The sequence below is a fragment of the Lissotriton vulgaris genome, chromosome 3_1, assembly GCF_964263255.1.
Source record: "Lissotriton vulgaris chromosome 3_1, aLisVul1.2, whole genome shotgun sequence".
Classification (NCBI taxonomy): Eukaryota; Metazoa; Chordata; class Amphibia; order Caudata; family Salamandridae; genus Lissotriton; species Lissotriton vulgaris.
In genome coordinates, this window is record NC_141689.1 from 523,936,822 (window position 1) to 523,954,040 (window position 17,219).

At 42.8% G+C, this 17,219-nt stretch overlaps 1 protein-coding gene across 3 annotated transcripts in view; it reads right to left on the reverse strand.

Moving 5' to 3' along the window:
* Positions 1-3,232: 3,232 nt before the first annotated feature.
* The window catches only part of HEXB (hexosaminidase subunit beta), a 266,121-nt gene continuing 252,134 nt past the window's right edge, over positions 3,233-17,219 (reverse strand). For all 3 annotated transcript variants that reach the window (XM_086960781.1, XM_086960780.1, XM_086960779.1), the window contains exons 12-14: positions 14,870-14,960; positions 13,415-13,519; positions 3,233-3,521 (exon numbers count right to left, since the gene is read on the reverse strand). In XM_086960781.1, the coding sequence (XP_086816907.1) occupies positions 3,458-3,521; positions 13,415-13,519; positions 14,870-14,960 (260 nt within the window). In that variant the 3' untranslated portion in view covers positions 3,233-3,457. The remainder of the gene's footprint in view (positions 3,522-13,414; positions 13,520-14,869; positions 14,961-17,219) is intronic.

Below are 17,219 nucleotides of genomic sequence, written 5' to 3' on the forward strand. Positions count from 1 at the left end.
AGCAATAGTCGAGGAGTCGCTGCAACATCCTAGGGGACGTCTACACAGACAGACAATTCATTACAAGACAGGAAGCTATGGAGACCTTTGTGCTAGATCAGGGATAATACCTTCAATATGCTGTACTCTTGGCTACCGCAAGCGAGCTATGGCCGTGCTTTCCGGAGGCACTGCCCAGTCACTGACCCTGGGGGTGATGATAGCATTGCCAGCAGAGGGGCGACTAATATTACTCCTGTACAGGGCCCTGCGGGACAATCGTCCTGCAACACAGCTGAAAATACAGGCAAAATAGGACAGAACATTGGCTGAATCAATTGCCGAGTGGGAGAAGGTGCACGGAGGAATGCAGATAGTTTTTCCAATGCACAGTTTAAGCTGATACAGTGTAACTAGAACCGCCAAGTGTACCTCACCCCAAAGACTTTGCATGTTATATACCCCACACAAGAGGTGAGTTGATCAAGCTGTGAAGAGAATGAGACAAATTTCATACACTTGGACTTGTCAATCCATGGCCCAGTTCTGGCAGTACGAGGTAGACAGGCTTAATGTAGCCACTGGTTGGACACTGCAGCTTGATATCAGGTTTATATTGCTAGGGTTGCTCCTAAAGCCGAAAGGACGGAAACGGAGCAGGACATTTCTGCTCTTGGGGCTGCTTTTGGCTTAACACTGCATAGCCATTACATAGTTGGCGCAGGACCCTCCATGAGTCCATGTGTTGGGGACGGGCTCAGGGACATGTTCGAGTGGGAGGTGGCCGAAGAAGTCCACATGAAACAGACGAGAAGCGACGAGAGGGTCGAAGATGACTTAAGAGTGTGGGCAGCTATGTTGACTGTCTTGCGGAGCCCCCCCCTGCCGTGAGTGTGCAAACAATGGACTGCATAGTGTGCCATGAGACTGAATGCTTGGATTGGGGGCGGAGGGGGGCCTTAGGATGAACTGGACAGGACTGCTCAATTCCGATTACATTTATGGCCGGGGGCAATGAGAATGTGTACCTTAAGTGACCAGAGTTGGGCTCAGCGAAGGTGGATGTTATTACTGGTATGATACAGTCATTATGTTAGGGCAACGAAGAGTGGGGGAGATGGGAAGAGTTATTTTCTGTTTATTCAAATAATGTATATGGTAATCAATGTGTAGAACTTGAACTGTATACTATGATAAAACGCAAAAAAAACTATATAGAAAAAACCCACCATAGGAAAAGAAAAGTGTGCGGAGACTGGTTTAACTGAGATGGCCAGCTGCAACCTACGGTCCACCAAAAGGTGCTCCGGTACAGTAGAGCATGAACCACTCTGCATGACCTTTTAGAGATGGTGATGAAGTTGGAGAGGATTTATGGGATGCTCTGAGACTAGACTTTGCCATTGGCAAAGACCTCTCAGACGGATGATCATTTGATGAAAATATATGCAGGCTTCACAAGATTCAATGTTCACTCTACCTTGTACAAACACTTAACTGGTCAATACTGGCTATATGTCAGTGGTCGCAATACGGTTTTACAATCCATCCACTGCTTGTAGTAGTAGTAGACCGTAGATTGAACATCATTTCCACTTGAAATTTCTACCTCTGACATAGAACAATGTAACCTACAGACAAGTACTTCCTCAGGCACCCATGCTGCTTGTTAATCTGGCCCTGGACCTACAGTCTCAGCAGGAGTCTCTTTTCATCTGTCAAAGTTACACTATTACCAAGTGATGCAGTTGCTATAGACCTTGCAAATTTCACACCATTAAAAAATTTGATGAATGTCAGTTTCCTGGACCTGATTCCACTGTGTAGAGCTCGAAGCACAGATAGTTCAATACTTTAAGAGGTGCTTCCCATCTCTTTATAGACTCCCCCTCCTCCCCCAGCTCCACCTATACTGGTGCCACTACTGCATCAAATTCTAGTACCTCCAATGTGTTTCCAGTGCAACCATGTAGCAGCGAGTGATCGTTCCTCATCCACTGGAGCCGGGAATTGCCACACCGATTTTGAGAAGTGTTCTTGTAGATGTTGTGAGTCCTGTATGTCTCTGTCTTCAAACAGGACACTTCAGAAGAACCAGATACTGGATACTGCTTGTGAGGAAAACACAGACTGCCTCACCAGGAGCTGCTTAATTTATAAGAAAATGCCATGGTATGGTTGGAGTTTAATTTGAATGACACACTATCTGCCTCATCTCAAGTACACCGTTCCTTTTGTGCCGTCAAGGGTCAACACTAAGAGGTCCTTAAAATCGAACAGTTGCCAAACTAGCCCTGTGACTCACAAAAACATTATTGCAAAGTCTAGGGCATCTCCTGGGGAGGTTTTTTGTGTTGATTAACACCCCTATATGTCCATAGCGGAATCAAATGAGGAACGAGTATCTGTAAACATGGGAACAAACATTATCAAAAGACATGGGGAAAGTTCTTCTATGGGGAAAGTTCTTAGATCTTTTGAAAGATCTATGTATTCTCAGTTCTCTCTCGGTCACTCCCATAAGATGTGGCTGAGTTTAAGATGGATTGCCCCCATAGGCATAAATATTTCTTACTGGTGACTTAGGTTAACCCCTTGGGCGCGGCCGCGATTCTGCACCTGCGCAGCCGTTTTGAGTGGGCGGGTTCACGACGGCCCCCAGCCGTCATCAGCATACCCCCACCGTGATGCATGACGGACGGGGCCGTCATCAGCATGGAAGGGGTTAAACACTTCTTACTTTTTATACTCCGTTTTGTGTTTATACACAAGAACACCAACAGGGGAGCAGTAATACAAGTAGGACATGCAGTTACTCATAAAATAGCATAGATGTGCCGTTCTGTGAGAAGTGGCTGTTTTCCTGACGCCTAGCCTCTTTGAAACATCAGTTGTGAAGGTACGATTCCTGCTGGTTATTTCTTCCAACTTCTTTGTGCCTCTTGGTGACCGTGACTCAGATTTAGTGTATGTCAGTCTCTCAACTTATCTATCCATTCCGCGCATTTGATTCCTTCACCATGTTAGTCGTTTTAGCGTAATTTAGAAAGTTTTCTTCCCTGAGCAAGAATGAAATTCAGAAAAGTCAGGAGGAAGTTATGCCTACTCACAGAAAAACATTTGATCATCAGCTCCTTTGTCACTAACTTTGCACACTGTTCAAGTTACTAAATTTCAAGAACTACTTAACAGAACAAATGTGAATGTGACGATTTTGTACACAAATGTCTGCAACAAAAACATGAGAGAGATATGAAAATGTAATGTATTTATTCACTAGTTTATACACATAATTGCAATTTGTAAACAAAAGTTACGTTTTCAGGTAAAAATATTGTTGTAAATCACGTCATCATCATGATTGCAAATTGAAGTAGTCATTGGCATTTCAGTGCACCATATCCCTTAAATCTTCAACATATCCCTTAAATCTTCACCTGAGCAAGGCACTCAATTTGTTTATAAAAAACAAAAACGACTAATATCCGTCATACTCATGATCACAGCTTCCGATGTACAATGGTTCAGCTGCAATTCCACGCCTGTCGAAAACAAGGAAAAACAGTTACTAATGTAGGTTCAGTTATACATTTTATTATCTACTGCTGTATATTCACACAGTGTAAAAATGCAAAAAGAAGTATTTATTCCCTGCAGTGACTGGCAGTATTAATTTCCCCTATCTCAACTCTCTTGGGATGCACACTACAAAAGATCACATATGTTCATGTCCCAGCACAAAACAGACGAAGTTTTGCTACACATGTGATCCAACATGCACAGGCCCCCCCATCTGCTGACCTCCAGATACCCAGTCAAAAGGGCCATGTATTAGCGAGTCAAAAAGATGACTTAACTTATACTTTGATAAGTTCATTGTCTCCGCTTCCGGACTTTGCTGGATTTTAAGCATGTCTGAATGGAAAGCAGAAAGAATTCCTTCAGGACCTCTGGCAACCTACCACATTGCAAACTAGAGACGAGCTCTAGTGATAAAGTAGCCACTCTGCTCTGCACAGCACTTCCCATGGGAGATTCTAGGGTGAGGACCAAAAAACTGTAAACATGAAGTAGAAATTATCAAGGGAGAACCTTCGAGCGCTGACAAAAGAGAGGTAGCCACACTAAGCAAGGCCAAGGGGCCAGGGAGTTGTACATCAAGCCGAAAAATACAGACTGTAACAAAGAAAGCGTGTCACCAGATTAGTGGAAGGAGCTCGTTCACTGCAAAAAGGGCACTGATGTTCAAGAATACAACCCAGCAACATACTACATGACGATGCATTAACCATGCACTTCTGCACCCAGCTACCGCCACAGTCACTTGTTGGCTGTACTCTTTCTTGCCTTTTTACCCTGTATAGCTCTCTGTAGTCTTTTGGGCTGGATTTGTGCTGTACAAAACCACGCGCATAAAAGTAGGAGCAAACCCTGACAGAAGCAGGACACCTCAAAAAATGTTAATTCAGCTAGAAAAAGAGAACCCCCAAATTGGAAGGTGTGTGGCGAACGCCCCCGGATCCAAGAAGTAAGTGACATGAGAGAAGAGGATATGTAACAACATCCCACAAGGTCCCAGCAGGCTCAAACTACAACCAGCAAGGTAGAGTGTATAGGATGTGTAACCATGTTAAAAAGGCAGCAAGAAATTGGATGTTTCTCTTGGAAAAAGAAAAAAGAAAAACATGACAATAATCTGGTTTCTACTTCCAGGAAAACAAAAACACAAGGGAGGTAGAACTTGAATCAACTGGGACTCCCACTTTCTCATCTGCAATAAAACAATGTCATGACTGTAAGATGACCCAAAGAGGGATGTGACAGAAGGCCAACAACCACAGGAGAAAACTCAAAGATCGTATAACCCACTTTGGAAACATTGAGGAAAATACTGTTGGTAAGGATTAAAAGAGGACCTTATTGTCCAATGAGCGGTGTAAGATTTCACAGTAAGTCTCCAAAGAGAGAAATAGAGGGCAGAGGAAAGAAGGGAAAACACCCAGGTAACTACGTCTACATGGTTCAAAATTGCACCGGACTGAAAAACATCCACACCAGCAAGCTCATACACATCCCCGTGGAAGGGTTGCCACATCTCTTCTAGCAGAATGTGGGCACAGTTTGGTTTGCAAGCCCATGACCCAGATGTAGACAACGCTAGCCAAAGTTTAAAACAAACAAAACAATATTCTGGTAGAAGTACATTGTCAAACTGTAGAACGCTGTCAGGAGGGTGGGAAATGCAGCCTGAGGAGTTTCTGTTCACTTTTGATATTTGAAAGAAAACCTCTGGACCAAATTGGAGGAAAACTTAAGAGTCAATCTGATCAACAACTGGAAATGAAGGAGATAATTCCATACTTCATTGACACTTAGACATTTAGCACGCAGCGGTACAACATTCATATTCAGAATAGATTCTATCTAACCAATCCTGAACCTCATTCAAGAGCTGCCAAAAGCTGTACCAGGGAAGGGAAAGTCACCCCAATAATGCATGGAGGGAGTCGGTCTCAGACGGACTGCCCCAGTGTATTTCAAGAGGGGGATCACTGCGAGAAAACTCTAGAAGGCTCAATACAGACAATGTGGAACATAGAAGCAGCCTCTACAAGGAAATATGGATAGGCATGCTACAATCACCCAGCATTGGACCAGCCAGGGGGTTCAGCCAGGGAGCAAAGTGAGCACTTGATGCAGGACCCTGCAGTGAGAAGCTGTTTTAGGGACAACCAGAAATACTAACTATTGGGACGGACACGTTTCTTACATGGTGACTGACTGCTGCGACGGCCCTAGCTGCAATGAAGCCTGGATCCTTAGTGCGAATTCTTGTTGTCATGGGAGAACATAGATCATGTGTGTGCACCATGATATGGGCCGGTCTCATGGATTGCGGTCTTCTTGGACCAGGAAGGGTGCCCATAGTTTTACCTTCAGTGGTTAAAAGCTATTGCCTTTTCCAGAAGGTAAATAACACAAGTGCAGTGGTTGCAGAATACTGTGTGTTGATTAGTAGGAGTGAGAAGGCTTTTTTCCCCTGAATCATTGGAGTGAGGCCTACGGGCTCATTCATGTAAGGTTCTGCTATTGTATACTTAACTGTGTGTGCTTACATCATGTTAGTATGTAGCACTGTGCGGTGGGTGGCTGCTGTGTGCCTGTGAATGGTGCCATATATGGAACTCTAGGTTCCATTGTGGGAGACCCAGGGTTGAATGAAGGAGCATGAGAAGGTAGAGGAATCCCCCAGACAGATTTGTAGATTACTGCATTCCTGAGTGCTGGATGGGGCACACACACTGAGGTTTACTATAGAGCCTGGCCTTCCTATTGCCAAAGGATGCTTTAAAAGAAAATCAGGGTGAGGACTCCAGAGAGAGGCCTGTGCACATCTCATGAAGGAGATGGGGCTGAAAAGAGGGGGACTGAGGCACTGGTGGTGACCATTTCATTGACATTATCATGGTGGCTGACTTCCTGGAGTGAACCTCTAGTCACTCCAATGGCCTGTATTGTGGGGATATCAGATTTGGAGCTGCTCCTGCTGTGACACACTGCTTTCTGAAGGAAGGGCAATACAGAGGAGTGGGCACTTCAAAAGGGAAGCAGACTCGCAACACAAACTTCAAAGACTAAGACCTAAATCACATTTTGTGCCTGGAAATGTACTACAAGAAGGGGAGCTCAAGGTCCCCAAAATTGGCAAGCAGTCAGTATGTCAAGGAGAAACTCTGCAATACTTCTGCCTTTGACCAGGACTGGGGGCTAAGGGCCTACCAGTTTCCCAGCTGGGTGTGGGGACATCACCCAGGGAACTCAAAGACCACCTGTCCCTGGGGCATGAAGTATCAATGCCTCCTTGCAAAGACCACTGTGCCCTGTGAGAAAGAGGCAAGCGCTTGGCCGAGCAAGGTCGCGTGGGGTATCGTGGCGAGTGGCAAGGTGAGAGGAAACAGCTGCTGCACTCATCAGGACTCCACCAATGTGCAGATTCAAGTCGGAAACCCCATATGCTAGAGAGGGCTGCCATAAAGATTGCATGACTACCATGCAAATCAGGCTGAGGTCCCTGTGTGGTGTAAGGTCAGTAGCCCACATGCCATGGGTGCCACCATGAAGAACAAGGAATGTTGCCGTTTCCACCATTGTCAAGAAGAGAGGACGCTGTGGTGACCTGTGCGTGCCTGAGCCTAACTAAGGATCTAAACTCGAGCGATACCACCACCTGTGAGAAGAATCAAGAGAACATCATGGATGCCCAGCTGCTGCCCCTGCAAAGCCGCATCTGCTACTCCGTCAGCAGCCCTCTTCGACATCAAAGTGTGAAACACTCACAGAAACTCCAGTAGCAGACTCTTCAGGAGTGGTTTATACTCCTTGCAGGACCTGAAGGCCCTGGGGGACTTGTTCTGCCACATAGCGCTTCCAGCGCTGGAGTACATTTGACTTTGGAAGAATAAGAGTAGGACTCACGAGGCGGACTACTAGTGGGGAAATAGCCACTTATGTTAGTGTGAGGGAAGTGGGACTCCAGGACCTGCATACCGAACACTAGAGCCCTCCCCTCCGGACCCAATGTGTATTATTTGTGTGTGCTGTATTTCACCTTGCGTTTGTATATAAATACTCTTTAAAAAAAACAAGAATTTGACTGGACAATAAGTTATTGCTGCTATTCAATGTATTTCGAGTTGTGAGCCCCTGTTCACGCACTGAATCTACCCCCACTAAGAAAGGATTTTGATTTCTTCTGAGAGGGATGTGCTGAAGGGGTATCCCTCCCCGCTGCTCAGGATCTACAGTAAGTTGGGCAATGAGACATAATAAGTGATAAACCTCAGCGCACAAGTGTCAGCCTAGTAGGTCCTGCTTTTCCTGTGGCCCTCTGAAAACGTCTCCGACAGTAACCTAGACACCCATGGAGAAGATTCATCACTTAAAGGGGAGAATTCTGAATATCAGGAGCATAAACTAGGCAAGAACATGGCGCACATAGGGATATACGAAGGGCAGGTCTACATATTGGGAACTTATAAGGAGTGCAAGTGTCCCCAGGATTAGGAACATCTGAATAGCAGGATGCAGATAACTGATCCACCCAATAGCTTGGTTGTGAGGATGGATGAAGGAAGTTAGTTAATGACATTTGATTTTGGGACAAAATCCCTTAAACAGGTGAAAGGAGTAATTTGCATGCATCACCACTGCATTCTCCCTCCCACTGAATACTGGCACATGTGGGAATTCGAGGAGAGGCAGACTGCTAACAGGAAATCTAACCTCAATGTTAAAAAAGCATTGCCCAGACCCATCTATATAATTCAGAAAATCTGAATATCATTCAGATGTGCTGGGTAGTCAACCAACCCTTACTAGCTTTAGGGACAAGACCAGCATTCACAGATGGATTGAAAATGTGTGGGCAGGGATCTGGAAGACTTCTACGAGAACCATGTGGGCCTGTTGCCATTCTAAGGGAGCAGCCACTGTTCTTGGTTACAAGATTGCGGCCCAATTCAGTTTAGGCTAAAGGTGAAGCATGCGATGTCCACAAAGATGTATTGGAACATACTGAACAGGACTAAAAAGGTATGCAGCGCTTGCGTGACTGTATACCCTGAGTGACTGGATATTGTGAGATTCAAGGATCTGCTGCAGGGTTCGAGAAACCCCACAGTCTATTTAAGCCATACACAGGGCTTAGACTGGTTCTAGGCTTTCTTCCTTGGCAAAGAGAGGAAGCCTCTCCTTTTCACCTGCATTTCTTTTTCTGATGGATATGTCTAACTGCAGACTACTCACTTTTAAAATATCTTCAGGCACTAGACTGGATCCAGAAAAAGTAAACTGCATTCCTCCCGTGCACCGGTAGGCGTCACAATATGGCTTCATGTTGACTTAGGTCCGCCCCGGAAATAATGATGGAACCACATATACGCGCCACTCCTTGAGGTCGTCATCAGTTGCTTTCTTTCCACGCCTTTATATTGAGGTCCGGATCTCACTCCCAGCTTCTTCATCTTTAGTTGGCAAGTTTTTTTTCTTTTCAAAATGATTTTTTTCAGTGCGCAGAAGAACTATGTCCCCTTTTAAAACTGCAGGGTTTAAGCCTTTTAGGGAATGTCTGTGACAGAACCCCACGAGGTCTGCTTCGGGTCTTTGGGTTAGGTGCACAACTCCAAGTGTTGTGAGCCAGAAGGTAATCCAGGAATGCAATGCTGCAGGTTGCTGAACACCAGAAGAAGTCTGAAGTTCTGCTCCAAGTTAAGGGCACAGACCCATTCCAGCTCTCAATACCATATCCGCCACAGGTCGTTGTTGTGGTCCAAGAACAAGAGGGCCTTGTAGGATTTGTCCAATAATGCCGCTTTCAACCTAAGAAGTTGGGATGATAACATTGTGCATCGCAGTTTTGCTTCCTATACCCCACTGACAAGCGTTTTTCACAACTGTTCCCGATGCACCCTGATTTGCCAGTTTCATCAGTGACTTCGCAACAGGTTGAGGCTATGTTGGGAATTTCTGGCAATCTTTCAGCTCACTCTGCTGTGCCTTTTGGTCCCAAGGATCCACTGAGAACCCTAGTTGGGTTACCCCTGTAGGTCTGCCCTCTGTGCTTCTTTCCTAGACATGCTTCGGTTTCTACTCAGACACGGAAGCAGACTTCCAATCCAGCACAACAATCCATGCCAGTCCATTTGACATGGATGCTGCTGAGGCAGAACTCATTCTTATAATCCTATCCAACTCTGAACCAAATTCATCTTGGTCCTAATGCACATGCCCCAGTTTAATCCGACTCCGAGAAAACAATGCATTTGCCTTGGAGCCGCTTTCCGGCACCTTTCCAGTTCAGATTCTAATAAGAACCAACTTGCCTCTGTAGATAAAGGGGGTTATTTTCTCCAAGACTATGATGACATTATATAATGGGACTTATCGGGGTTAGTCACTTCCTGGGCAGAATTGTGTCCCCCACCCCATGACTCCTTTGCATTGGTAATGAGACGTGCAGCAGAGGTATTGGTTTTGTAACTACCAACTATAAAAGTCAAGAATAATAGATTTTGCATCCACGACAAACTTCATCAGTACTCTTAATCCCATTTAATGAAGATGTGACCTACAGTCTTATGGGCATCAGGTCTAATCCCTGTCCCCTATTGGATAGATAGGTTGCCAGACACCACAGGCTTGCGCCAGGCATCTCCGATATCTTGACATAACACTCTAAACGAGACAGTTTGGTGGTTCCAACTTCCCCTGACAGAGGACTAAAACTAATTGAGGCATTCTGAAATCTTATGTTCTCCTTGGCTAGTCTAGCCCTCTGGTCAGTCAATGCTAGTTGTTTGCTGCAAAGATATATACAAGCTTTGTGGATCATGGTTGGTGAGCTCTTGCCGGCAGTCCTTAATCAATTTAGGGCCATTTTGGCTCAAACCTTCCACAATGGTCAGGACACCAAAAAGTACAGCTGCTCTGGACTGGCACCACCAACTGCTCGGGCAAATTTATTGGCACAAGCATGGTGCTTTAGCAGCATGCTTGGATGAGATCTACAGTCTTCCCTAGGGACGTGCAAGCCTCTTTGATGGACATGCCATTCAATCGATCTCACCAGTTAGGCAAAAAGGCGGATTCAGAGTTAGGATGTTTTAAACTCAGCTGAGCGACAGCACATTTACTAGGCCTTTCTGCCCCTGTGAGACAGTAACCTGTACAGTTTTGCCCCTTTCGAGGCTACTCCAGGCACTGGCTCACTGCCAAGGCCCACTACCCCTCAACAGGCACCCAGGTCCTTTTGGGGTCAGGGACAAGGGGTCTAGCAGACAGCATGTAGGCCACCAGGGGCAACATAATTCCCAGTGCCTTGTTCCTATGGCAACAAATTCCAGACCCCTTTAGTTTGCCATTGGAGGAATAGAGACACACTGTGGGGAGGCAGAGTAAGATATTTCCTCCAGGGGTGGCAAAGTAGAACATGAAACAGGTGAGTCCTCCAGGATATCCAACTAGGCTATGTCCTGTAGTTTATGTTCAACCCGCCACATCTCCTGTTCACATGAAAACATCTTTCAGAGGAGCACCTGTCCAACTTGCTCCAAGAAGTGGAAACCTTTCAGCCCAAAGGAGACAGAGAGGGCCCTTCGATCAGACTATTGCTTCAGGAGGATCTTCTGTTGCAGCAGCAGGGCAGAATCTAGTAACCAAACCTTAACAATCTGCACCTCTGTGCACAGAGACTGATCAGCAGCAATAACTTCATTCAATCTTTTTCCTGGGGTGGTGCATGCCATCCTTGCTGCCTGGCATATTCTATAAAGTTGGTCTGTGCTGGAACAAGTATGGAGTCTGGTGTTGCACCTTCAATACCAAACCGTAACAAGCCAAACTGTTGGATGTATTGTTATTTGCTTCACATAGCCCAAAAAGGATTTACACTAGGCAACGTTAAATGTGACTTATCTCCCCTTACAACCTTTGTACATTTACCAGGCCAACCCTCCTTGTTCAAATGACCTGTTATGAAAGTTCAAAAAGGTTTGATCCTTTTTGATGCCATAGTGGGATCTTAATTTTGTCCCCACTTTCCTCATGTGGACATTATTTGAACTCATGCACAGCTAAACACTATCTCCTGACTCTGAAGACGGTTTATGGGTGTGGTTCTAGGTATGAGTGAACTCCACGCTCTTAGTGCAGCTGCCTTGCACCACCTTTTTCCTTGACAAAATGCTGCTGAGGATAAAGGTGGCTTTTTTGACGGTGGGCAATCCATCCTTCTCCCAATATTCTTTATCCTGCTTCATCCCTCAAAAGAGGAGGAGAAATTCTATCAGTTGGACCCTAAAAAAGCTTCACGCTTTTAAATCTATCACACCAAAAACCACTGGATAGATGAATAGAGCTTTGTGTGGGCAAAGAAGGGTAACATGGTGTAGACATTGACTCAGTCAAGGTATTGAGGGACCATTCTAGCAGGTCCAAAGATGCTACCATTTTGCTGGCATGCAGAGTGTTTGTCCTGGACATCGGTCAAGCTGCGACATGGGCATCAGTACACACGTTCACGAAGCACTACTGCCTTGACAAAGTGTCCAAATAGAAGGACATTTCACCCATTTAGTTCTCAGAGTTCTTCAGGACTTTTTGGTATGTTTAATTTCACAGACCCACCACTCTGAGGTACTGCTTTACTAAAGGTGCAGAATCGGTGGTTAGAAGGACCCATTAGAAGAACAAGATACTTACAATCGGTAAAGCTCTTTCTGGTGGATACTCTTATCTAACAGATTCTCCTCTTCCCTCCCTCAAACCTGTTCTTTGGAATGGTCTTTTTTCATCTAAAAAGGGCCCTAATTAGAGTTCTGCACACTGGTATATAAGATTATTGTTGGGCTCTGTATTCAAAGGAACAGACAGAGTCCATAAAGAAACTGATGTCAACACGCAGGGTTGGCACTTCTATGCAGGTCTATTATCACTTCAACGGCAGAAACAAGGTCAACACAGAGCTGAAAAGCACCCCATACCAGTGTGCATGAGCAATACTATTTAAACCTTAAAGATCCAGCCTGGCACCCCAGGATATTCTAATAATGAGGGATCTGCGGTTATATAGAGTATCCACCAGAAACAATGCTACCAAAGGCAAATAACTTGTTTGCTTCAGCTCGGCTGTACACCTGTGCTCCGGGTCTCCAGTCAAGATTATATTCAAGCCAGATGTCCAGAACATCTTCTCATAAGTCTTATGTTTAAGATCATGCTGCAGAAAGTATTTTAAGAAATGTTGCAAAGATTTTCCTTGCATCCTTGGAATTATTTGACCTCACCCAGGGCGGTCCTCAGAGGCCTCAGATTAGTTATAGCTAGGGAGGGTTAGATTTTGTTTGTATTGTGGGAATCTGTTGGACCCCATGTACCGACCTATGATAAGAAATTGGTTTATTGTTTCGAGGGAAATGGGGCAAATGAATGCTACTTTTATGTACAATTGTCCTTTCCAGCATAGGCAAGTTATAATATGAAGTTTTTGAAACTTTATGAAGTCATCTACAATGTTAATGAAGTATTAGAACACCAAATAAATCAGAGAAGCATCTCATGCCTGAGAACTTATTTTCTGATAGAGTATTTTCTGGCTTTCTTCCCATTCTATTTTCCTTATATTTACAGATCATTACTGATTGAAGTTGGAGACGCCATTGTCAGTGTTTCCACCAATATTAAAGTTTCAAAATGGAATAGTTTTGTGAGTTACTTCATGCAACAATATCAAAGTCAATGCAGAACTGTTTACACTCAAGGTTTTCCAAACCTGTAAGACGATATTCATTAGTCCTGCCTATATAAACATTTATCATATCAACTAATTAAATCTTTAAAACTTTGAAACTATAGAATATTAAAAAAAAAGGACTCTTACCTGACCATGCGGCATCGATGCCCAATAAGTCTGTTATAAGCATCACCTAATTGGGTTACATCTTTACTGCTCCAAAGCCTTTCACCCACTGCACTGGCACGAGGCCTACAATAAAAAAACATATGTATGTATAGCATTTATTTAAAATCATTTCACACAGAGATGTAGAATTCTAGTTTCCAGGAGTGTGCCATGAATTATTATTGGCCCACATCACAATGGTAAATATGTATGTGCAGATTTACAGAAGTGTATATTTATTCATACACCAAGTTGTAACTCTACACTTTTCTTTCCACCATTTCAGAGTGTAGATTTATATCCAGGTGTAGACTTGCATATCTCCACTCCTGAGATGAGGGGGTGGTGCCCCCTGCAACAGAGTTTACAGGTGTAAAGTTACTACGAACAATTTATCACCTGTTAGTGGAGGTTCCCCCATGGAAAAATATGGTGAAACTTATTAATGAATATTATATTTTTTTAAAGTATATAAATATTTTAATGCATTATATAAATGTGATTCATTTTACAAGGATGTCACAGCACATTACCTCATCAAATTAAATGAACAATTTATATATATTCATTTACCATTTAAAAAAATAAATAAGCAAAGAACATACAACCAAGCCTCACTAGCATTTTACTTTTATTTTGTATTCAGTATATTGTCTTAAGTTGGATTTAAGGTAACCAATTCTTACATGTATAATAAAAAAAACTTTTTAAATAAAGCATATTACTAACTTTTTAAATAATTATATATTTATACAATTTAAATATTGAACTAATTTAATATTAATTCCTATGGGTGCTCTTTTATGTCCTTGAAACTGTTATTTTCTATAGAATGCGTTTGAATCTCTGTGGCTTGTAATGTGTGGTGCTCTACTTACTCAAGGGTGGAATGAAACTACATTTGAACCGGTTTAAAATTTTTTAGGACTGTAGTAACTTTAGAAGTGTTGTTTGTGAATGACAATAGTGTTACTCTTTTGTGGGTGCATGTTTGTATAAGCACGTCCCTCCCTAAATCCCTCTTTCATTTATCTAAACCTTCTCCCTTTAGTAGTAGATACAGCTCTTTTTCCTCACCACTTCTGCTGGTTCCTCCCATGTTTACTACAAAACAGTACAGTTACATGTTTGGAGATCTGCACCAATGGAGAGGAGATTTACACACAGAAAAGATAGCAGAGACAGAGATGGAAAGCTCCACCTGTAGGTCTGTGAATTGCATTTTGTATAAAGGCAGTAGTACTACTTACCTTACTTCAAATTGAAGTTTGTGAATCGGACCCCAATTAAATTCTTGGAACTCAAGGAACTTCACAAAAGCATAAAATCTAAAGAGGACCTGCAGAGATTACTGCTTTACAAGCAATTCGTCTTCTGAACTCTTGCATAGTCAAACTAAAATCTCAAAATACTATATTTCAAAATACTGCTTACCATAATCTTGGGCTGAGGTTTGTTGCATCCACAAATTCACCCCAAAGGCAGGCTTCACCACCAATCACAAGCTGCTTCTGCTCTTCAGTGCCTGCAATGAGACAAATGCATCAATTCAAACATATTTTTGGCAGACACAAATATATAAACATCTAAAGTGACATGTTTAAACCACGGTCATCTTCACCAGTAATCAAACTTTCTACTTTTTTTTGCACATTCAGAGAAGCGGGCGCATACACTCCTATAGTGGGCTCCGTAGCTGAAATAATACATTTTGTAGAAGGCATGATAGAACTGAACCATTTTTTCTAGTTCACACTTTACTGCTGAGTGAAAGCACCAGAAATGAAAGCACTTGATTGCTCAGTGACCTTGCAAGTTTCCTTGCAGAGGGTAATGAGGTACTGCATACTTCCTTTTCCTTCAACTATCGAGAACTCCAGAGAAACCCAGGTGGTGTCGACGTGTGGAAACTTAACAGAATTGTGCATCTTAAGCGGACATTCACACCTTTTGCAAGGCTTACATAGGGTGTATCCAAAACATATGTTTTATCAATCAAAGTCTTCGCAACAATATACCAAACTCCATAAGAAAATGTTTATTCTATAAATATTCAAAAGACTGTCAAAACTGTGATTTAGCATGATCACTGTTAGAATTTAGACAGGTGACCATGCCGAGGATGGAACCACTATGGCCACCGAAAAAATATCTGATTACTCTATTAAAGCAACATGATTTGTTTGAATATAAAATGTTCACGCTAGGCAATTTGTCCTTCCCACAAAGTGTTGATTTATGGGTATGTAATTTTCCTAACTTTTAAATTGAGATCTATAGTGGATGATGTGTTTGACGAATAATTGTAAGAGCTGCTATTTTAAGGGATACAAGGAACTGACATCAGGCACCTTATCATAAAGCCTTGTTTTTTAGTAATGAAATATTTTTAACTTTTTAAGTGAACTGTTATAAGATTGTTGGGATCGATAAATGCTTAGAGGGAGGTTGTTAAAGAAGAGAAAGAAGTTACAACATAATCATGTTTTATATAGATTGCACTGTGCACTTTATTTAAAATGTTCTTTAAATTACCACTAAAATGAACTCTGCATAAAGTCTAAGTTATAAACATTTGTATCTTCAACTTTACTTTAAATTACCATGGTACAATTCTAAAACTCTGGTGGTTCCATTTTTTGCTTTACCCAAAAAGATGGCAGATGGAAGCTTGCAGAAGGAACTCTATAATGAAATCAATCCAGTGCCTGGTATGAATTTTATCATTAGAGGCATCGTTGTTCTAACCGATAGATGAAATGTTATAAAGGATGTACTGGGTGAGCAGGCATTCTGAAGTCGTATTTATATGCTCTTAAAGAAAGAACTGGGTTAGTTTTCCCTTGTATTATTTTTGTAGCATAATTTATCAAACCTGAAATGATTTTATTTTACAATTTGTGCCTACAGCTTTTTAAGACGAATAGTATTATGAATTATTTTTTAATATTTTGATATTTTTTAATTGTATTTGTTGATTGCAATGTTAGTTTTGCCAAGTCGGCAATACATCAAACAAATAAACGTGAACTGATTATTAAAGCCAGAAAAGTAACCCTTTGAAATTGAACATACACAAACATTAGTTGAGTTTCATACCGCCATATGCACTTAGGACAGCGCAAATTCTGTCAGTATGATGAATTCCAACCATCATACATTTTTGATTGAGAGCAGCATGTGAGAAGTGCAGCTGTTAGTTTAATCTCCTGGAAACACAGGTAAAAATAATCCTGAGTCAGGTGATAAGTGCATTTCCAGGGCTGAAAGTGGAACACGCCCACATTTCATAGAGGTACATAAAGAGGGAGGTCTCAGTGCAAATGATATTTAAAAGGAAAATAAAACACTTGCTTTCAGAACCAAAAACATCCCAGTACAGCGAACGTGCCTTATTTCGGATGTTTGATCGCAACATCAGAACAAGCCAACCTGCCTGGCGGTTTCTCTAACTTTTGACTCAGTGACTGGGACTTCTGATTCATCCCAGCCCCCATCCTCTCATTCTCCCTGGCTTGGAGCCTACTGGCCCAATTCAACCATGTACATTCTTACGGTAACCAAGCCCCGCCATCACAACCCAGTCCTGATGAAGACCCCCTTCTAAGGTTTCATGGACACCTAGCTTTCTATCTGGGGTCGAAACGTCAACAACCTTCCATCTTGCCAGCCTGTGCCTTAACCCTACGAACCATTGTATAGTCACATTGAGCATGGTTGCATTTTATACTCTATGAATATTTATTGTTACTCTGCATTGGCTCACTGTCGAAGCCATCATCTA